The sequence below is a fragment of the Gouania willdenowi genome, chromosome 5, assembly GCF_900634775.1.
Source record: "Gouania willdenowi chromosome 5, fGouWil2.1, whole genome shotgun sequence".
Taxonomy (NCBI): domain Eukaryota; kingdom Metazoa; phylum Chordata; class Actinopteri; order Blenniiformes; family Gobiesocidae; genus Gouania; species Gouania willdenowi.
In genome coordinates, this window is record NC_041048.1 from 9971035 (window position 1) to 9991847 (window position 20813).

Consider the following 20813-nt stretch of genomic DNA (forward strand, 5'->3'; position numbering starts at 1 on the left):
CATGCAGACAATAAATAAGAATAAAATACAGTAAGATAAGAAAGATAAATCAAAATAGAAGAAATAAAATAACATAACACCATGGTATTGTTGTACAATGTGGCTACATTATTATGAAGCACCATTCCATTCATTTGTTTGTTTGTTTGTTAGCAGGATTAACAGATTTTGACTAAATTTTAACCAATTATAGATCTTACGCCATGGAAGATTCCATTCCATTTTGGTGGAGGTTCCGGAACAATATACTGATTCTGGATTCGTTTAAAAAATAAATTCAAAAACGTATATCTCGGTTCATAATTGACCAATCTTTATGAAATTTGACTCCGTAATGTCTTGTTGGTTTCTCAATTACCCTACCAAATTTTATTTGGATCGAATTGCGATTGCGCATATTATCGCAATTTGTCAAAAAATTGGGGAGCTCATTATATATTTTAATCAACTGTATGGTTATTAATAGGATATACATTTCTTCCAAGACTTTAAGGTGTTAATACTGATGGTACCATGATCAGGAACACTGATCCAGAAAAATGACAAAGAGGAGATTTTTTTTTTAGGCTGCGTTTTCTGAGCTTTTTATCTAGTAAGAGAGCCCAGAAAAAAGAGTCTATAGCAGGGGTCACCAACCTTTCTGAAACTGTGAGCTACTTCATAGGTACTGCATAGTCTGAGGGGCAACCAGTTAGAAAATAAATTCTTAAAGACTACAGTTCCACGGTTTCACTTTAATTAGAGGGTAAGATCATATTGAAGGCTAGCAGGCATTTAAAAAGGTCGGAAATGTTTAAGTTTCAACATGCAACACTTTATTTCTGGGGTGGAATGTTGGGAAATCGAATTGATTTTTTTTTTTTTTTTAAGTTATTAGGATAATACAAGATTTATCTTGCCTCTGTTCCTTTTTGTTCATGTATAAAATAAAATAAAAGATTGTGTAATGACATGAAATAAACAAATAATAAAAAAATCTCCTAATTTATGCAATTGTTTCATTTTCTACATTTACTAGAAAATCCCAATATTGCTATTTTACAAGCTAATAACAAACAACTTAACAAATCGTAAAATGTGTCAAATTTGTAAAATTCACCTTGCGTTTATAAAATATATTTTCCATTTATATCACATTATTATATATAACATACCGCAACCCATACACCAAATCTGCAGCATTTAAAAACATTTGTCACAATGCTTCTGTGAAAATAAACATTTAAAGATGGTTAGTTTAATACTAAAACTTTATCATGTGCAGCAGTATTTAACTTTACTAAGTATAATATAATATTTATTCTTTATGAGTTTCAATCCTGGAAAGTAATAGATGGAGCTCATTGGAGACTAGAGCTCCCGAGGGCCCCTCACATGGTCCATGAGGACTACCTGGGGCCCGCGGGCACCGTGTTGGTGACTCTGGTCTATAGTGTGTCACATTTACCATCAGAGTTCTAACATTTAAACCAACAGATAAACAGTCAAACAAAAACTAAAGCTAATAATGATGGTTACCACTGTCACTAAGGAGGATAATGAAACTGAAGCTTTTTTCTACTCAGGAACAACAGAGCTGGCAGTTGGCAGGGCTGCATTAGAGCTGTGTCATTTCCCAACATCTAATTATTCATGGAATAAGCTTGAAGATAATTACATTACACTTTCACTGATACAATCCTTTCCCGATGGCAGCCTGAGAAGAGTACTGAACCGTAAACAGTATTCACAGCTCAGAGACGACGGATAGCGAGGCTGACCGTTTCATTTTCCATTCCCTGAAATTATTCCCTCAGTTTGTCTGAGGTGAAGTTGCTCAGACTGACGCTCCTGAGGCAACTATAGAGAAGTGTGTAACCAGAGCCACCGGCTGCTTCTGATGACAATGCTGTGTGGAGCGAGCCGGGCTCTTTCGAATAGGCTGTGTGGACGCAGGAAGCTGGGGATCGGGTTCCTGCAGCTCTGAGGGGGGCTCATATTCTGCTCCATGTTGGAACTGCTGCAACCTGAACTGTCTGCTTGCAAGCCGCTAGCTGAGCTCAACTATTGACTCAGTCCTTTGCATGAGGTCATTACAGCACTTTACACCGACATGTTAGGATGTATGACCACATGTGCAAACACTGCTACAGATGACATATGTAAAATTAATAACCAAGAAGTAATGAAGGGCAATCATAGCTAGACAAACTGCATTTCCTAAAGAAAATGCAAGTCGGATGCGTAAGCTGAACACCTCAGAGTCAGTATAACACTCGGAGTCAGTATAATTAATACAGTAAACAGAATTTGTCTCTTTTCTGACATTTTATACAATGCACTTTTATACTGATTAACTTTTCATACTGATGCACTTTTGTTCGGATGAACTTTTATACTGTTTTTATTCTTTACCCTACCTTATGCTGTTTTTATGATAACTGTCTGTTTGGTTTGAATCTTTGAAGTCTACTTGAATGTTGTTGGGAGGGGCATGTGCAATTTCATTGTACTTTGTGCAATGACAATCAAAAAAAATAAAAAAATGGATTCTAGTATAATGTTGGCTCACAGTAGGGGAGGCTTTGTTCACTGTTCCAATAGGTTTGAATGAGAAAAAGGTCAATTTAATCTTACCAATAATTGATCAATAACTTACAAAAATGTCAGTCAAGCTTACAAAAATACCAGCAGATAGCAGGAATGTAGTATTCTATATGCTGGGGTAACATGGTCAGTAAAACCCAACAAACTTTAATTAAAAATCTATTCTATAATAGTAATAACAAGAAGACAGTCATCAACATCCACCGCCATATTGATTGTCATTATAACTCACAACCTTATCCTAAATGTCCTAAATCTAAGAACTTAGATGTATACATAAATTTTTTTTTATCACATCAGAATATGAAACTACTGACTATCAAACAGTTTGTAAGAAAAGCTGTTCTCTTTGAAAATTTCTCTAACAGAGTAAAAAAATGGCACAAGGACAATAACTCCGTAAAAAAATATTTGCACACTTCTGATTTTCGAACTCCATCAAGATATTGATACCCTGAGCCACACACCAAATTTGGATATCCTATTAAACGGTTTCTAAGAAAAGCTGTCCCATTTGAAGATACCTCGAACAGATTAAAAAAAAAAACAGAACAAGGGCAATAACTCTGGAAAAAATATTTGCATGCCTCTCATTTTCGAACTCCATTAAGGCAGTGATACCCTGAAGCCATACACTAAATTTAGATATCTTGTTTTCAAGAAAAGTTGTCCCCTTTTTCTCAGACGGACAGACGGACGGAGCTCAAACCTATAACCCCCTTCCACTTTGTGGAGGGGGATAAAAAATGGAAGGAGGTGAATGGACATACTGTGTATTGAACACTTGGTTATATTCACTATTTAATTCTTTACATCATCCTTTGTGTTTTACTCTGTCTTAATCATCCATTTAAAAGGAATCCATCTCACTGCATGTTGATTTTTTGCATCATCGTTGCACACACCATACTGAAAAAAGACCTCAAACCTTAATCGACACAGGTCATATAAACTTATCCAGGTGTATTTTCATTACCTCCCCCTTTATGTCTTCACCTTCAAGGACCCCATTTCTCATTCAAGTGTGAAGTCCTAGCTGACAGGGAGCAGCTCCGTGGAGCACGTCTTTTCTGAGGAGCCCAACCCCATAATGTCAGAGCTGCCTTCGTCGCTGATGATGAGAAGCCTCTAATGAAAATTCACCTGTAAGGTCAGGCTTTTAATTTTTCATCTCCAAGTCACTCTTCTTCACATAGCCCTTTGAATTTTTTTTTTTTTTTGCCTGTGTCACATAAATTAATTAGCACATGACATTTCTTGGTTATGTAAAGCTTCATTCTAGCAATCCACTCCAGGTAGACGTGATGTATTTGCACACAATAAAATTCAATATTTTTGATGTAACTGTCAGATTTTGTCCCAAATTGTTTATTTGGGACAAACAGTTCTAATTTTGTAAACTTAGTGTTATATAGCAACATTGATTAATTTTCCAGTTAAAATCTGATGCTTCTATTTAGAGATGGGAGATATTGTAGATATTATCAGACCATATTAGCAAGAATATGTAATATCAGTTGACAGTGGGATTGGATTTTCCACCAATATTGAAAAACCAATGTGCTGTTTGAGACAAAAGATTATATAAAAAAAATTATATATATATATATATATATATATATATATATATATATATATAAAGGAATATGTTATGTTGTAGCCTTAATCTGCCACAATATATATATATATAATGTAACCTAAAATTAGGTTAATGAGGAGGGGATCTGTGTATATATCGTTATCGGTAAAAATTGGAATTAAAATATTTGTTTTGGTCAACATTGGCATATCGGATATCGGCCAAAATCTAATATTGACCAGCTCTACCTCTATGATTATTGGATAACAATAAATCAAACTATGTTAAAATACAATACCATGTCTGTTGCCATTGTGAATCAGATAAATCTCAGACTTCTGCAATGAAAAGCTAAGTATGCAGTAAAAAAAAAAAAAAAAAAAAAACGGAAAAAGTTGGCTTTGTAACTACAAGGAACACTTTGTACACTCACTCGTGCACTGATTTAATAGTGGCCAGTGTAATCCTAGCACAGCCATTAGCAGTCTCCACAAACAATCCAACACTCTGCAAAGGTCACGTAAATCAATAGACTAATAGTTGGAAATTGTCAAATCTATTTGGCAATTTAGCATTCTACTGTGAGCGTTTGTCAAAAGTGCGATCACAAGGGGACGGAAAGGGCAGCAGCTACAAACAACATCTTCAAAAAGTAATTCAGGGAATGATGTGTCCTGAAGAAAAGGGCTGTGCTGGTTGAGCTGTGTAAGAGTAAGAACTGCTGAGGGCTGTTTAATTCAATCACAACTGTAAGCTGTGTGCCAAGCACGCCACATTAACTACACCTGCTTGCGTCTGCCATTTTCCTAAAAAATGATAATGGAATTTAATTACGAGGGACAAGCTGACTTAGGAAAGCATTTCTATTTACAACGGGGACTTGGGATTGGATGTGGCACAATTACTTAATAGCAAAAAGTAATCACTTTATAAAACGCAAACTATTATTTTTATACAATTAAAAGTTGGACTTCCTGATGACACAGTTTAGATCTTTATGCCTATTAGGCTAGACAAAGCTTTGGAGGGCTAGTCAGAGCACACAGAGCTTTAATGTTTCATTCAAAAGTGTTATTGTTGATTTCTGGCTTTACTTACTTCTACAAAGTTCTCAGGGCCACACTCTAAACCCCTGAAGGTGCACTCGAGCAGCATTTCATCCATGCGGTGGCGGGTCCGAGTGTAAAACTCATCTAGGGTGAAGCGAGAGCCCGGTGGACGATCCGGCTCCGGCGCCAGTGGAAAGCCCGGTGCGTTGCCTTCTTCAAAACCGAGCAAGGGGCCCATGAAAATCAGGTCGCTGTAGCTCATCTGAGATTTACGGACAAAATTGAAGTTGCAGATTGTGACGGCGGGAAAAGTCATGTTGTTGGCCACTTTCTCATCCAACATGGTGATGTGGTCATACTGCAAATAGTATATCACCCTGTCGGCTACTTGATACAAAAACAAAGACAGGGCTGTGGTGAAGACTGTGGCCCACAGTCCCTGGCGGAAGCCAAACTTCTTATTCTCAACAAACACATGGTTGGCTCCGTGGAGTGAGCAACCGCTGAAGAAAGTGGCAAGGTCATCAACCTTGCTGACATTGTTCTCCTCATCATCGTAGTCGTCCACCTTACTACAGTCATCGAGGTAGTCCTGTGACTCCCCATCTCCATAGCTCTTCTTTACACGTTTGTAATAGTCATCAAAGCCGTCTTTACCATATCCTCCGTTGGGCTCGTCGTCAGCAGAAAAAGAGATGGTGCACATGATCCGGACTGGCATGGTGGTCTGTATGAATGGTTTTAGATATGACAAAAATCCAATGACAAAAGTCAAATCCTGATGTTAAGATAAGGTAAAGAAAAGCGGAAACCTTCAAGAGAGTTGGCTAGAAAATGTAAAATGTGATGAGCTTTAAGAAATTAGCAGGTAAGAAGAAAAATCTACCCACTTCCCAACCTATGTAAATCTGAAGGTACTGACTGAGAAGCCAAGAAGACACCACTGTTCAGATTTAGTCTGATTTGAATTGACTTGGTTTGCCCTTGAGCTTGGGGCAGATCCACCCCTTCGAGCGATTTCAAAAGACAGAAGAAGAGAAGTGGTAAAAGAGAGAAGGAGGGGTATGAAGACCAGAAGTCATAGAATACTCCCACAGGGCACGGCTACAGGTCACCGTGCCTGGGCAGAATTTCACAGTTTGCAGGAAAAATTACTCCGACTTTGATGCAGTCTTAGTGCTCAAGAGAAAATACACCTAAAAAACCTTTAACATCTAAAAAACCTTAGGCACAGATTAAGCTATTTCCTGCCACGATAAGAAATTATCTCTGTACAGAGAAACGTTGTACACCAAACTGCTAAAAACAAAACAAAACAAAACAAGACAAAACACTTTTCCCAAGAAGTTTTAAGAGGAAAAAAGGACAAATACCACAAATAAAAAACACAACGATGTAGTCTTTAAGAGGAGTGAAACCGTATTAGGTTAAGGTCAGCAGTTAAATTGAATTACATCGTAAAACACAGCAAACGCAAACAAAACAAAGTTCATTCGTCAATTAAACTACCATTAATGCTCAACGCCTCACCTGAAGCAAGCGCTCTAACTAAGACAAAGCCTTTATTGAAACCTCACTTTTTATATAAGTGTCATTTCAGATTCCCAGAGGTGGTGTTGGTTTAATATAGACCAATTCCTCTGTATCGATCCACCTCCATTAGACCACCAGGATCATTTTCAGAAACATTGCACTACCAGAAATTGAAACGTTAGACGCATTAAGGGGGAGATGACAGCACTCTTTACAATAAAATCCTACAGCTAATGACGTGGGCCGCCCCCGAGGTACAGCAACATTACACTGCTAAACTAATGAAAAGCACATTATTCACACCGTTCTATCGTGTTAAGCTTTTTAAAACTATAACAACCTGCTGGCATTGTTTTCATCAGGGGAGAGGGTGAGACATGTAGCAGACTTGATCAATATGTGTTTAACAGCTGTGTCTATCAGGGGAGGAAAAAACAGCTGCTGATAAGACCTGGAGGCTAAAGCTGTTACTTTGTCACACTTTTTTCTTTTTTTCTCTACCTTTATTCACAACGGCGTCTGATGGCCTGCGGGTTGTGAATATGTATCAGTGATGGGTAGATAGCCCCCGGTATCCAAGCTGACCTGACAAGAAGGTCAGGCAGCTCCCTGGGCTTCAGACCAGAGCCCTGCATAAATATTCACAACTGTAGACATATTGGATTTAGCAGAATAAGGTGTGCAGGGGAACTAACGCAAACAGAAAAACGGGACCACAGTGCAGAAAATATTGAAGAAAAATAGCTAATAGAATATGAAATAAAGTTTAAAAAGTATAATAAAATTAGATAGATAGATAGATAAGCTTTATTGTCATTGTACAAGATATACAACGAAATTAAGATGCTCTCCAGGAATGAGACATATTACACACACTTAAATAAAATACTGGAAAAAGAAATATATGATACTATAATACTCAGAACACTATATACACGTATATACACATTAACATGATAACATGCAATACAAAAATGAAAAACTGACCTGTCGATGAGATAAATAAATACGACACAGATAGTGGATTGCACTTGAATGTGAATTATTGCAGATTTTTAGAAATTAATATGAACTTTTTTTATTCTTTTTTAAATTAAACTTTAAAAATAACTGATTAACTTTCAGAGCAAACTGGTTAGAAATCTGTGCCAGTTGTCCTGATACTGGTGTCCAGCAGCAGGCATGTAGAAAACCACAAGGGGGCAACCACTACACATCCAAGTTTTCAACATGACTGAGATTTACATTACAAAATAATGACTGTGGGAGCAAAATAACTGTTTTGACAGAGTTATTGATGAAGACCATAGGTTTTTCCATGTGATAAATGTTACTTTTACTTTGTACTTGATCCTGATGAATTAATACAACCAGCCTGCCTCAGCTTGTCTTGGCTCTTCTTCTACAGATAAACGCACAGCAAACTTCTCTAGATAACTAAAAATGAACTTTTACAGCAGTTTTCCATGACATTTTAGATCCAGCCATATGTGCACAACCTCTTCTGCTCTTTACGCTGACCTGCAGAGTTTCTGAGGACCTTGGCGGGTTGTATTTTCAGTGATTGATAACATCTAAATTCCTCAAAGTGGTATAAACACTCCTAAAAGCATGCACTTAGGGGGGTCATTTTCTAAGAAGTATCAAAGAAGTACAACACAAATATTTCAGTATGTTTTCACATCAGGTCAAAAGGTGGCAGTGTAGTGATGTGAGCATCTGTGGTCATAGCTACAGCTACAGCTACAGAGCACATCACCCCGGGGCCGGGATTTCAACAAGCGTGCATTCTGTCATGGTCACAGAGAGAGAAGAAGGAGCAAGATGGGAGGGCAGGTTTAATGCTTTCCAAGTCCCTCTCACCAGCTCTGCTTAAAGCTAAGATCAACCAGTCGTTGCCATGAATACGTACTGGTGGTTAGCAGCGAAGGAGATGCACAAAGCCCTTTAGTCAGAACAATGCACACATGCAAAATCACCCGCTATATAAAAAAATCTGAGTTAGAGAGAGTTTTGGGAGATGAAAGGTCAGAAAGACCAAATAAATATTTGACTACAAATAAAACAGCTGACAAACACAGTGGATATGGTATTTCTTGCTTAGAGGCAGGGTTCAATCAATAGTCTCCGATTCAAATTCTCTGGTTATTGTAGACTCTGTGGATTTGACATTAAAAAAAAAATAAAGAAAAAAACTACATAACAAGCGAATTGACGGGAGCCAACACAGTTAATTCCCAGAAGCTGCTGTGGCAGAATAAGATAGAGGCCAAAGGCAACCAAAGTGTTCGCTAAAACATAATACCCTCCTGTCACCTTTCAACGAAAGTGTTATCCACAAAGGCTCCCCTGCTGCAAGAAAACACTGCATTTTTTCAAAAAGTGAGTTGTTGTTGTTGTTGCTAAAAAAAACACATTTCTCATTTACAGAGGTGCAGATGTGACCAGCTGTATGCAAGAGGATTTAAGACCCAGTTTGTTATCATAAAAGATGCTAACAGAAAGCTAACACAAGAAGAGGTTCAGTTTCATGTGGTTATTTATTTCAGGCTCGGTAATTGTGATTATTTGTAATTGAACTTTATTAATTGATAGGGGTGTGTATTGCCTGGCATCTGGCGATACGATTTGTATCCCGATACATAGGTCACGATACGATACAATATATCCCGATATTAAAATACAATATAATATATGACTTAAGAAACAACTCATCTGTAAATGTGTACACTTTCCTGAGAACATTATGTATGAAATGTATTTAATTGGCATATTTTACACTCAAAACATTGGCTTTAACATGTGTCAACAACTTCAAATAAAAAGAATAACATACAATCTGCCTGTGGCTTTTAAACCAGCTTTGACTTTAGTGCAACTTAATTGAGATATATGCCTAGAACAACAAATAAATGCAGAAAGTTAGTACTTTATTTTTAGATTTTATTGAAAAAACACAAGTTGGTCAACATGTCCAGATTTCAGCACTTCTTTGTGCTGTTACAATGTCTCCTGCAGTGGAAAAGACTTTCCTAATTAAATAAAAGTAAAAAAAAAAATTGATATGGATGCATTTAGAATCGATCAGAGAATCGCGCGACGTAATATTGCGATATATCGCCGAATCGTTTATTTTTTCAACACCCTTAGTAATTCAGAACATATTTTAATTGACTTTCAAGGGAAAAATAATAATTGTAATTTTTATTGTAATTGCGGCCATCGCAATCAAGCAATAATTGAGTTGTAATTGAACATCGATAATTGAAGACAAAATTGAAATTTAAAAACTCACTTGACCCACAACCCTGTTTGAAACAATACAATTCACATTGTAAAGTCTACATGGTAATGATAGATCTCCCTGGTTTCGCTCAGCTTCCCAAACCTACTACATTATAACCTGGTCACAGCACCAACGGATCCTAGAAAAAAAGGACGTTGCTCAGTAAGCAGCAGACAACCCTAAAAGAATTCCATTAAAATGCAAAAATCAAGACAAAGAGGACTGCAAATATTTGCTCTCTCAATGGCGAGCTACAAGAGATTGCAAATATTCGGCATCACAAGTGGCATTGATATTTATCACACTGTTGAAACTCAAACAATGTCCTGACGGGTCTCTAATGATGACCTGCAGCTGGCAGCAGTCAGGACATCAAGTGCTTTAGTGATGGAAAGAGAACAGACTGAAATGTAAAAAAAAAAAAAAAAAAGAAAAGTCAGCGCAATTAGCACTGCATTTAAGTGCAGGAGAAGCTTCTAGAATGATGATTGGACAGCTAAATTGAACGGAGACAATAATCCATGAAAACACAGGTCTTTTCAGTTCAGAGCATGAGAGTCTCTTCTCTTTCTGTTTCTCATGTCAAATGTGGCTGGGTCAGAGGGTGATAGCAGCTGCTCTTTGATTGGCTATTATTCCTGCTGAATTGCACAGTTGGACTACAGGCTCCTCTCTGAATGTAATTATCACTCACACATCACCTTTACTACGAGAGCTCCCGCTGTCTTTTTTTTTTTTTTTACACCTCGATGTACGCAACTTTCATTTGATTTAATACTACTTTTCCCATCCCATGATTTCCCTCACTCTCTTTATGCTTCCACGTTTTAATGTAGCAGCAAGTAAACTCCCATTTCATATAAAAACATGCTACATGGAGGCATTTTCATAAAGATGGTTGATCAGGTGGTGCAGAGTCACTCAGCTCAGATATCATGACTGTAATATGAGTGATTTACATAGTGTGGTTGGCCATCTCAGTCTAACCGCAACAGTAGACCTACATCTGAGCTAGCTCCTGGGTCAGGCTTCATTTCTACGAAAAAAAAACCCAAATGTGTATGTGTAAGGTCTAATGCTGTTGATTGTCCAACTCTGTCAGTCAAATTATTTCAATCTGTAGTATTTTGTTGTAAATATGTCCTGCCCTCTATGGGTTGAAACATGGCAATTACAATCAAATAACCGAAATAATTCAACTTTCAAAGGGATCCTCCACTGTTTTTACAAGTTTGGCCTAAAAAATACATTATCATGCACTAAAGATGTCCCGATCTGATCACGTGATCGAAAATCGGGCCGATCACGTGGTTTCAGACTCGGTCAAAATCGGACGTTATCTCCAGATCAGGACTCGGCTATATATGTATATTTATTATCATTATAGGGGTGGGCGGTATACCGGTTCATACCAAATACCGGTATATATTTTTGTTATGATATAAATTTTTAATATACCGCTGTACCGGTATATTGATTACACAACGTTCAGATGCCTGTTGGGTATTTTAAGATGAGGCACTATTCATTTTTTATATTAGACATTCCCATTTAATATTATTTAATCTTGCTCTAAAGTCTAAAGTGAATTTTCTTTTAATTTATTGCTTGATTGATCAAGCTACGTCACAGAAGTGCTCTGTTTAGGGTTGAATGTTAAAATAAGGTGTATAAAATAAATGAGGGACATCCTGGATCTGTTTTTTTGCTCTTCTTTATTTTTTTTAATGTATTCTAAAAGTATCGGATCGAGACTCGTTATCGGCCAATTGTCAAAATCAAAGGACTCGGAGGCAAAAAAAACCTGATCGGGACATCCCTAATATGCACCGTATTTATCTCATTACCTTTTAAAAATGAGACTACTTTACAGTTTAAGAGCCTGTGTTCCGCCATCTTGAAATCACGTGATTGATGATGTTACACGGCCCCACTGCATGTAAACATCCCATTGTTTTCTACTGGAGTGAGGCATTCAGCTTGCTTGACCATTTAGCAGCTTTTTCAGTCAAAATGCCAACTTGTGCTGCTTTTGGTTGCACTAAAAACCATGAATCCATGACACAAAAAAAAAATCTATGACTGCGACAGTTCCAACTTTGCAGTTTCATGGTAGACAATGAAGCAGAGAAGAAGAGCTCTCCGAAGGGACCTTTACTCACCCTTAAACAGCACGTGGTTGATGCTCTGGTGGCTAAAGTTAGTGAATAATCAAGGACAGTTGAAGGACTCCCAAACATAATGACTTCTATTCTCAGGGTTTGTGCGTCTTCAACTGTACAGCAGGTAGTTAGCATAGCATAGTTATACTGTAGAGAGTGACTGGGCATGTCTTAACTGCTCAAGGAGCAGGGTCACTATTGCAACAACACATCATTAGTAGGGTAAAACTAACGTGTCTCACGACTCTTGTTGTCCACCCAAAACCCTGGCATTTAGTTATTCTTCAAGTCTTTATTTTGACTAATAAACTCATTTGTTTTATTTATCGATATTTTATTCCATACATGTACATCTTGATTGTTCATTCAGCGGTGGTTAGCTACGCTGTCACTATGTGCAGATGTTGCATGTTTTTTTCTGACTTAGCCTGATTACTTTAGGATTTTATCCCGCTTCATCATTTTTGATCAAGGTGATGCGATGCAGGCATATTAGAAACACTGAACCATTTCTCCTCCATTTACTAAATACGCTTCATTAAATTATTACTGCTCTAAAGAAAAACATAAAACTGAGCTCGGATTAGGACTTTTAGAAGTTTTGCGGGCTCCCACTTTAGCTCAGGCTGTAGCTCAGAAAAAACAAACAAAGAAGTGTTAGAAACTAAGGCTTAACGGAAAATCCTAACTTTTGAACTTTTTCAAAGAAGTATTACGTAAAGTGATATAAGACTCCGGGACTTGTAACAGTAACTGGATTGTAAAACTGTCATTAGTTAATCATAACGAAAAGATGTATATGTTTCAAGCATAAGTGCCAGAGCGCTGTTGACCTTTCATCATATGAACACCAGATGCGATGTCTAGCATTCCTCTAAATGTGTTATTGAGTGTGAAGTGTCACTCGCCACAAGAAACATTAACGACATTTATTTTAGAAAGTTTACTAAATATGTCTGTCTGCATGGTTTTCTGCACTAGTGTATTAGCCCTTGACTAAAAATAATTCATCACATAGGATAGAGAAAATCTTTGTGGCTATTTGAACCCTAGCAGATGTCAAGCATTTATTTACTCAGGTAACACAAAAAAATATTTTTTGAACCAATACACCAAGACAGCGCCAGTGCTGGGAAGACTGGAAGGGCATTCTTAGATAATGATCACTCATTACTCCCAACAGTGCCAGTGAAAAAGCTATTGCAGCTTGCTGAGGGATTTTGTGGAGACAAATGAGCCAAAGATGAGCAGTCGATGGTCGGATGAAAATAGGGTTTATTTATTGAGTTGCAAAGGCAAAAACAGACAAACAAGGCCTGGAGCTCTGTAGCTTTACCAGATGTGATCAGAATCCACTATGACTCTACTGCTGCCTGGACTCTCGTCGGTTTAAGGGTGTAAAGCTGCTAATTTCGACAAACCAAAACATATTAAAGTCCCTAAGGGCAAAGACCTTGAGTAGGTGTGATCAAACTGTACTGAACTGCCACAGACTTTATGTTCACATTTAAAACAAAAAAAAAAAAAAAAAAAGAGCACTGAGAGAACGCAAACCTCTACCAAGTTAGAGGCGCAAAAGTCACCAGCAGGTGGTGCTGTAGAACCACCCAAACATCCACATTATTCTCCAAAACTTGTCCTGGACACTGTATCTACAATACCTTCCGGACCAACTCTAAAATTGAAATATTTCATCCTTTCAACATCGTCTATCAGGTCACCAAATTTAATTTTTTAAATATCTTTACTCAAAACTTTCTTCTGGATACTGTATCTACAATACATTCTGGATCAACTCCAAAATAGAAATCTTACTTTTATTTGACGTTGTCTATCAGTTCACCAATTTTCCTTCAAATCCGTCCATAACGTTTTGAAAAATCCTTACTCAAAATGTTCTTCTGGATACTGTATCTACACTTGTTCTTAGACACCCAGCTAACAAACATCCACTTTAACGGACAGACAGTAAAATCAATACCTCCTTAGCAGAGGTAATACTATACCTTATAGGCAATATAGGAGGTGATATTGTTATTATTATCATTACCATTACTTCCGCCTAGGTGGTAATAAAGATCACTTTAAAACAAATGGTGTTGTTCTCCAACTTGTCTTTGTACATTGTGTCAAAAACGACGTGGAAGTTCCACAGAATTTCCTCAGAATAAAGAAGTTGTTTTTTTTTTACTTTAACCTTACCTCCTCAGCCTCCAATGACAAAGAAAGAAAATAGAGGGTGAAAAGATTAGAGAGGCATCTACCAGTGAAGATTAGGATTCTGGACAGGCTCCTGACAGCAACTCAACTGTCGGAGATTTACCATTTCCTCAAACTAAAGAATCCAGGCAATGAGCCCTTCTGTTGATTAGAAAAGGGGCAAAATCAGCGTGCCCTCCTCGTTCCCAGGCTCAGCCGGAGCACCAGGCACTGAAAGAGGGTCAATGATTTAGCGCTTTGCTCAACTGAAGGAAATGAATAAACATGAGGGTGCAGGGCGGTGCTGTGGCAAGCAAGGCGTTTACATCAGTGAGGTGAGAGCGATGAAGAACGTCACTTTAACCAGCAAAGGCAGCTAGCATGAGTGGCAGGAGGTGACCTGATTGGGGAAGAATCGTTCTCCTTCAATTTGGGCCCCTGTTCTCTCTGCACAAAATTTGAAATTAAATCAAATCATCTGCTTTGACTTTTGACTTTAAGTTCAAGGTGAGCAATATAACCATGGAGCAGATTCTGATTCTGATGCCTTTATTTATCCCAGGGAGAAATCACTTGTGTTACAGGCCCTCAAGAAACTTACGAATAAAAAGAAAAAACTTAAACAAAATAAAGAATAATAGAAAAAAAAAAAAGGATTAAGTACACACATATTACAGTAGTAAAAAGTAAAATAAGATGAATAATACAATATAATAGTACAAATATGCAAATATTAATACAGATATTTACAACAACAATCAAAGCTATGAGGTTACAGTGTGTTACAGAATTGTAAAGTTTGAATGCCACAGGCAGGACTGATTTCCTGTGTGGTTCCGTTGAGCACCGTAGTGGGATCAGCCTGGTGCTAAAGGTGCCTCTGTGACTGACCAGCGCATCGTGGAGTGAGTGGGATTCATTGACCAAGATGGCCTTCACCTTGGACAGGCTCCTCCTCTCTGTCACCACTGTCAGAGAGTCCAGTCCACAGACTCGTAGAACATCCTCAGCATTTTCCCGCACATGTCGAAGGACCTCAGCCGTCTCAGAAAGTAGAGGCAACTTTGGACCTTCCTGTAGAGGGAGTCAGTGTTCTTCCCCCAGTCCAGTTTATTGTCAATCACCACTCATGCTCACAGGTTTAGTAAAACTATTGCTGTAAAGGTGGCAGGAAGTCAAAATCAAGTAATGCAGTTTGCAGCGCGATGTTAAGTAATAGGCTAGCAGCCCAGATAGCCCACCATGCATGGCCACAACTATGAAAAATTGCCACTTGATCTTTTTTCAACCCTTGGGATGTCTTGATCACATTATTGGGCGGTAACAGTAAAATAACTCATTTCCAGTTGTGGTTTTTATGTTATTTTTAAGATGACCCTAAAAACTGATTTTTCTTGAAGCTACTTCTGAATCCAGAAAATATACAAATCAAGATTGTTATACGTCAAATAGAAGCACACACGCACACCGTGCTATTTTATTTGTCTTACATTCAACATACCAGAATTATATTCATTTTCCTGAATTGAGGTGTAGATTAAAAGACTCATTTTGAAAAAAAAATACTTTAAGTTATTGGTCATAAATGAACATTTTCAAGTTATAAGTATAATAAACGCATTCCAAAACATCATAAAGTACATATTGTACATGAAAGTGTATCTCTCAGGTGGGACACTTTGTGTTTGATATTATTTCAATGAGTTTTTCCGGTTTCTTTGTGAGTTTCTTTGCTCTGCTTTAACTTGCCTTATTCCCTCTTGCCTCTGCTCTCCTGTGTGCTCGTTTCAGCTTCCCCTCTGGTTCACCTGAATCTATTCCCTAATGACTAAACAAGCTGTGTGCAAAACCATGTTCTCTTTGTTTTTTAGTTCCTTAATCATGTATTATTATTTTTAACAGTTGATTCATAATTATTTCCATTGTTGACATGTATTTTAGAGAATTGCCAGTCTGCTTTGTAATAACTAAAACAGATAGGGAACTAAAAGATGTATTTAAAGGTGATGGATGTAGCAACAAGGACCAAACAGCAACAGTTTACGCCATTGCACCACAATCTAAGATGGCAGTAATACTCAGTTGGCAGGTCAGAAGTTGAACGATGAATTCACCCTGCTTAATAACAATGCTTCATGTTGGACAAAATGGGATGATAAAGGCAAAGGTAAGCTTTTTGAAACACTTTGGAACCTTGAGTTTTGTTAATCATCACAAAAAAAGCAGAAGAGTTTTCTTTCTGACTCTGCATTGCACTCTGATGGCTACTTCCAACAGGTTAACAAAACAATGTCACAAAGCTCATATAATCTCAAAGCGGGTGTTTGGAGATGACAATTTGACACAGAACTCCAGTGGTCGTCACAGTCACCAGATCTCAAACTTGTCTGAATTGTGGCAACCTTGAAACACGTGTCTTTTTTATTGCTAAATTTCACAAAATTGTTTGTTAATTTGATAGTTGGCCTGATTACTTACATGGCAGAAGCTGTGGTCCCTGGTCGCAGAGCACCTTGGAATAGTTGCGTCATGTGAAACAAATACCTTCAGCTACTTTGTGATGCTGTCATGTCAACATAGATGCAACATTTCCAGCGCCTTGTTAAATCTATCAAAAGGGAAGTAAAGCAGTTCTCAAGGCAAAAGCAGATCAATGGCTTCTTAGCAAGGCAGCCAGCTGGAAGACACGTAATTGCACACATGGTTACAGCTATAGATGACGTGTTGAAAACTAACAATTTCCATGTTTGTAAAAAAAAAAAAACGTCTTGTACATTATGTAAGGATTTACATTAGGAGGAAGGAACATGATTATATAGAGAAGTTACAAAAGCCCTTGTGAGTCATTAAACCATGTCCTTAGGAAATACAGAGACTGTTTCAAGCCGTTTGGCATTATTCCACAAACTCAATTTGCCAGCCAGATGATATTTGCATCGGAGGCAGAGGAATCCTCAGTCAGAACAGAGATTAGGGAAGTAAAATACCTTCTGTTATCTGACTGATAAGCACAGCCTCACTTACATCTGGGTTATTCTCCTTTTCTAAGATTTCTTCCAACCTCCAAAGTATAAGCTCCATATATACAGTAGTATATATACAGTATATATTCCTCCTGAATAAAGGATCTGAAAGCCTAAAACGGCTTCTTCGTCCATGGTGGATCCATTCATGGATTCATGGATTATGTAGGTTTCCCTCGCTTCTACTAAACTAAACATTATTTATCGTAGGGATAGACCGATATAGATTTTTTAGGGCCAATGACAATACCAAACTTTTTTTTCAATCAGCCTTTGCCGATGACCGATATGGACTGCCGATTTTCTTGAGCCGATATTTGGAGCCGATACTACTTTTGCTCCCTCAATTTGCATCATAGAAATTACACAATGATGATAACAAATGGTACGAGTCTCAATTTGAAAAAAAAGGAACATTTATTGAAATTAACAAAGGTAGAACGACAACAAGTAAAACAATATTTAACAAATATCAAAAACAGGTGATGTAGTAAAGTAAAAAATATTTCTGCTCTCTGTAAATGATGTGGATCGGCAAACATCGGCAGATGCCTATACACGTAAAAAACGCCAAAATCGGCCGATTATATATTATCTATCACTAATTTATTGTGAGCAAAAATGATATAATTACAAAAGTATGAACAAAATAATAGATATTAATGATGATAACTATTCATAAAGATACCAAATCTTGCTAATGAAGGATAGCGCATCAGTCACTTTGATAAATGCTACCTGGCCCGATGATATAAACCCAAAGAGAGAAAAGGAAACACTGTATATTGGTTCAATAGGCCTCCATGCAGAACATGCCTGCATAATATATATAGATGCTAGTTATAACTGAATGAAATATAAAGTCAACCAAATGAAAACCCAAGCATGTCTCCATCAACTGGCCAAGAGTCAGTGCTAACTACCAACTTTTAAGTGACTGACTAGAGAAAGCTGCTTTGATGTCGTTGGCATGAAACCAGTAATGAGGCTGATTGCGTTTCACTGAAGCTTCACTCCTTTTTTTCTTTGCGTTAAACGAATGCAGCTATAGATTATTGATGACATACATGCTTTTGTGATGACCCCACACTCTCTCGTCACCAAATACTCAAAACCAACAGCCCATGTTTGAATTCAGTGGTCAATTGAGCCACATACAAACACTGAACTCTTCCACCAGCTGAGCAAACCAGTGCAAAGAAAGTACAAACAAGGCCTCATCTTTGCCAACATACAGTATGTATTCCAACACAAAGCTCCACTTAACCCAACACTAAGCGACTCAGAGTTGTGACAAGTGAAAGCCAGGAGGGATTGTGTGGGATGTGTGTGTGTGAACAGGCAGATGACCAAAGGGTAGATGATTCAGGGAAGGACTCTGTGCATCTGATTGATGAGACTGCTTCTAAAATGTTAATGTGCTGCAGTATATACCTAAATGTGCGTTAACTCAAAGCCAAGCTTACAGTGAAGGTGCTTAACCCATTGAACTCATCACTATGTCTTTGAAACAAGCACCTGATTCCAAAAGCACTCAAAATACCACTTTGCAAAAGGTTGAACATTTTAATAGTCCACATGTAATTAACATTAAAAAAAACAATTTCATGATAATTTAAGAAATAGAATTAAAGTACAACAACATATAAATCTGTTTCCAAAGCCAGACAGGACCTGTATGCCCTTAAACATTAGACTTTTTTGGGGCGATCAGTGAGTTTTAAAAAAAAACGCCGATTAAAATCACCGATCCAATCATATGAGTAGGAATGGGTACAGATTTTTTTTTTTACTTTTTTAGGTACCGACCAAATTTCTTCGGTAATACCTGGTACCGATTCACGTCAAAATAAACGGTACCATGTTTCAGTACCTAAACGCATCCTTGTGACTGTGAGGAAGTGGAAGAGTTCCATATTTCCATGCAAGACCGGCACATAACACTGGACGTACAAGAGCGTAATGACGTCAGTAGCTGCGGGTTCAGCAAGGCAAGGCAAATTTCTTTGTATAGCACACATCATACACAAAGCAACTCAATGTGCTTTACATGATAAAACATTCAACAGCTTAAAATAAAAAAGAACATTTAAAATTAGGGCTGGGCGATATATCGAATATACTCGATATATCGCAGCTTGTAGCCTGTGCGGTGTTGAAAATGACCATACCGTTAAACTCGCGGACTTTTTTCTTTTTCTTTTTTTTTTAAATATCTTAGTGGCATTATGCACAAAAGGTGCACTTAAATTTAGTGTTGTTTTGAAATGTCATCTTAATGACAACATGCACAAAAGGGCACTATTTGTTTTAAAATATTGTAGTGGCATTATGTACAAAAAGTGCACTTTAATTTTGTGTTTTGAAATGCCATGTGAGTTGCATCCTGCACTAATGTCTTGTTTTGAAATGTCTCTGTGACAATTTTGCACAGAACGTGCACTTTCTGTTGACAATTTTATGTTTGAGCCACTCACTGTTTAATAAATACAGTTATGTCAACTTTGACTTAGTTGTGATATCCCCTTTTTTGCATGAAAGTTTAAAATTGGCATATATTAATGCAGTATGATCAAGAATGTTTTAATGTAGACATATAGAATCATCATACTGGTGTGATTTTGTGCATCAAAGTGTTAATTCAAGGGTAATGCAAAATATCGAGATATATATCGTGTATCGTGACATGGCCTAAAAATATCGCGGTATTTATAAAAGGCCATATTGCCCAGCCCTATTTAAAATCATCAGTAAAATCAATTAAACAGTAAACATGGCTAATAGTCAGCAATTGAAAGTAAGGCTCAGTTTTTTAAAAACATGACAGTTGTAAATGTGAGCTTCACTCCGCCACTTGAAAACCATTTAATTTATCTATTACTAGAAAATAGTTGTTTTCAAAGTGGGTAGACTGGGGTAGCAGACCGATGAAATGAGAGTATCTAACAAGTTACAGCATGACAATGATGTCATTGATCGGATCGGCAAAATAAGACATTACAGCCAATCAGAACAGTGTAAAGCCTATTTAACATGTTCTTGTTTGCAGCTGCAAATGTCCTCATCATGGACGGGATGCCAGCCTGTCTCAGGGCGAACACACGGAGAGAAAAAACACTCTGTCAAGCATTTTCCCCTATGGAAAAATGATAGAATCCAACCAAAAAACTGTTTTTAGATTTTCACATCTTACCATCTATATCTGCTTATCCTGTACAGAGTTACAGGGGATGCTGGAGCCTATCCCAGCAAACAAAGGTTATAAAGCAGTAGGGATGTAACGATTCACTCAACTCCCGATACGATTCGATTCACGATTTATTTTACAAAATGGGACTGTAGACAAATACGGTACTATTTTCCTTTTATTTTTCATTGTCAAAGAATTCCTTGATA

General features: G+C 37.5%; 1 protein-coding gene across 2 annotated transcripts in view; it reads right to left on the bottom strand.

Moving 5' to 3' along the window:
- Positions 1–20813, bottom strand: part of asic1b (acid-sensing (proton-gated) ion channel 1b) — a 201050-nt gene that overhangs the window by 64652 nt on the left and 115585 nt on the right. Inside the window, exon 1 of one of the 2 annotated variants that reach the window (XM_028446063.1) lies at positions 5264–6214. The exons of the other annotated variant lie outside the window; for it this stretch is intronic. Within the exon in view, the coding sequence (XP_028301864.1) occupies positions 5264–5935 (672 nt within the window). The 5' untranslated portion in view covers positions 5936–6214. Of the gene's footprint in view, positions 1–5263; positions 6215–20813 lie in introns of those variants that run through there. 2 annotated transcript variants of the gene reach the window in all.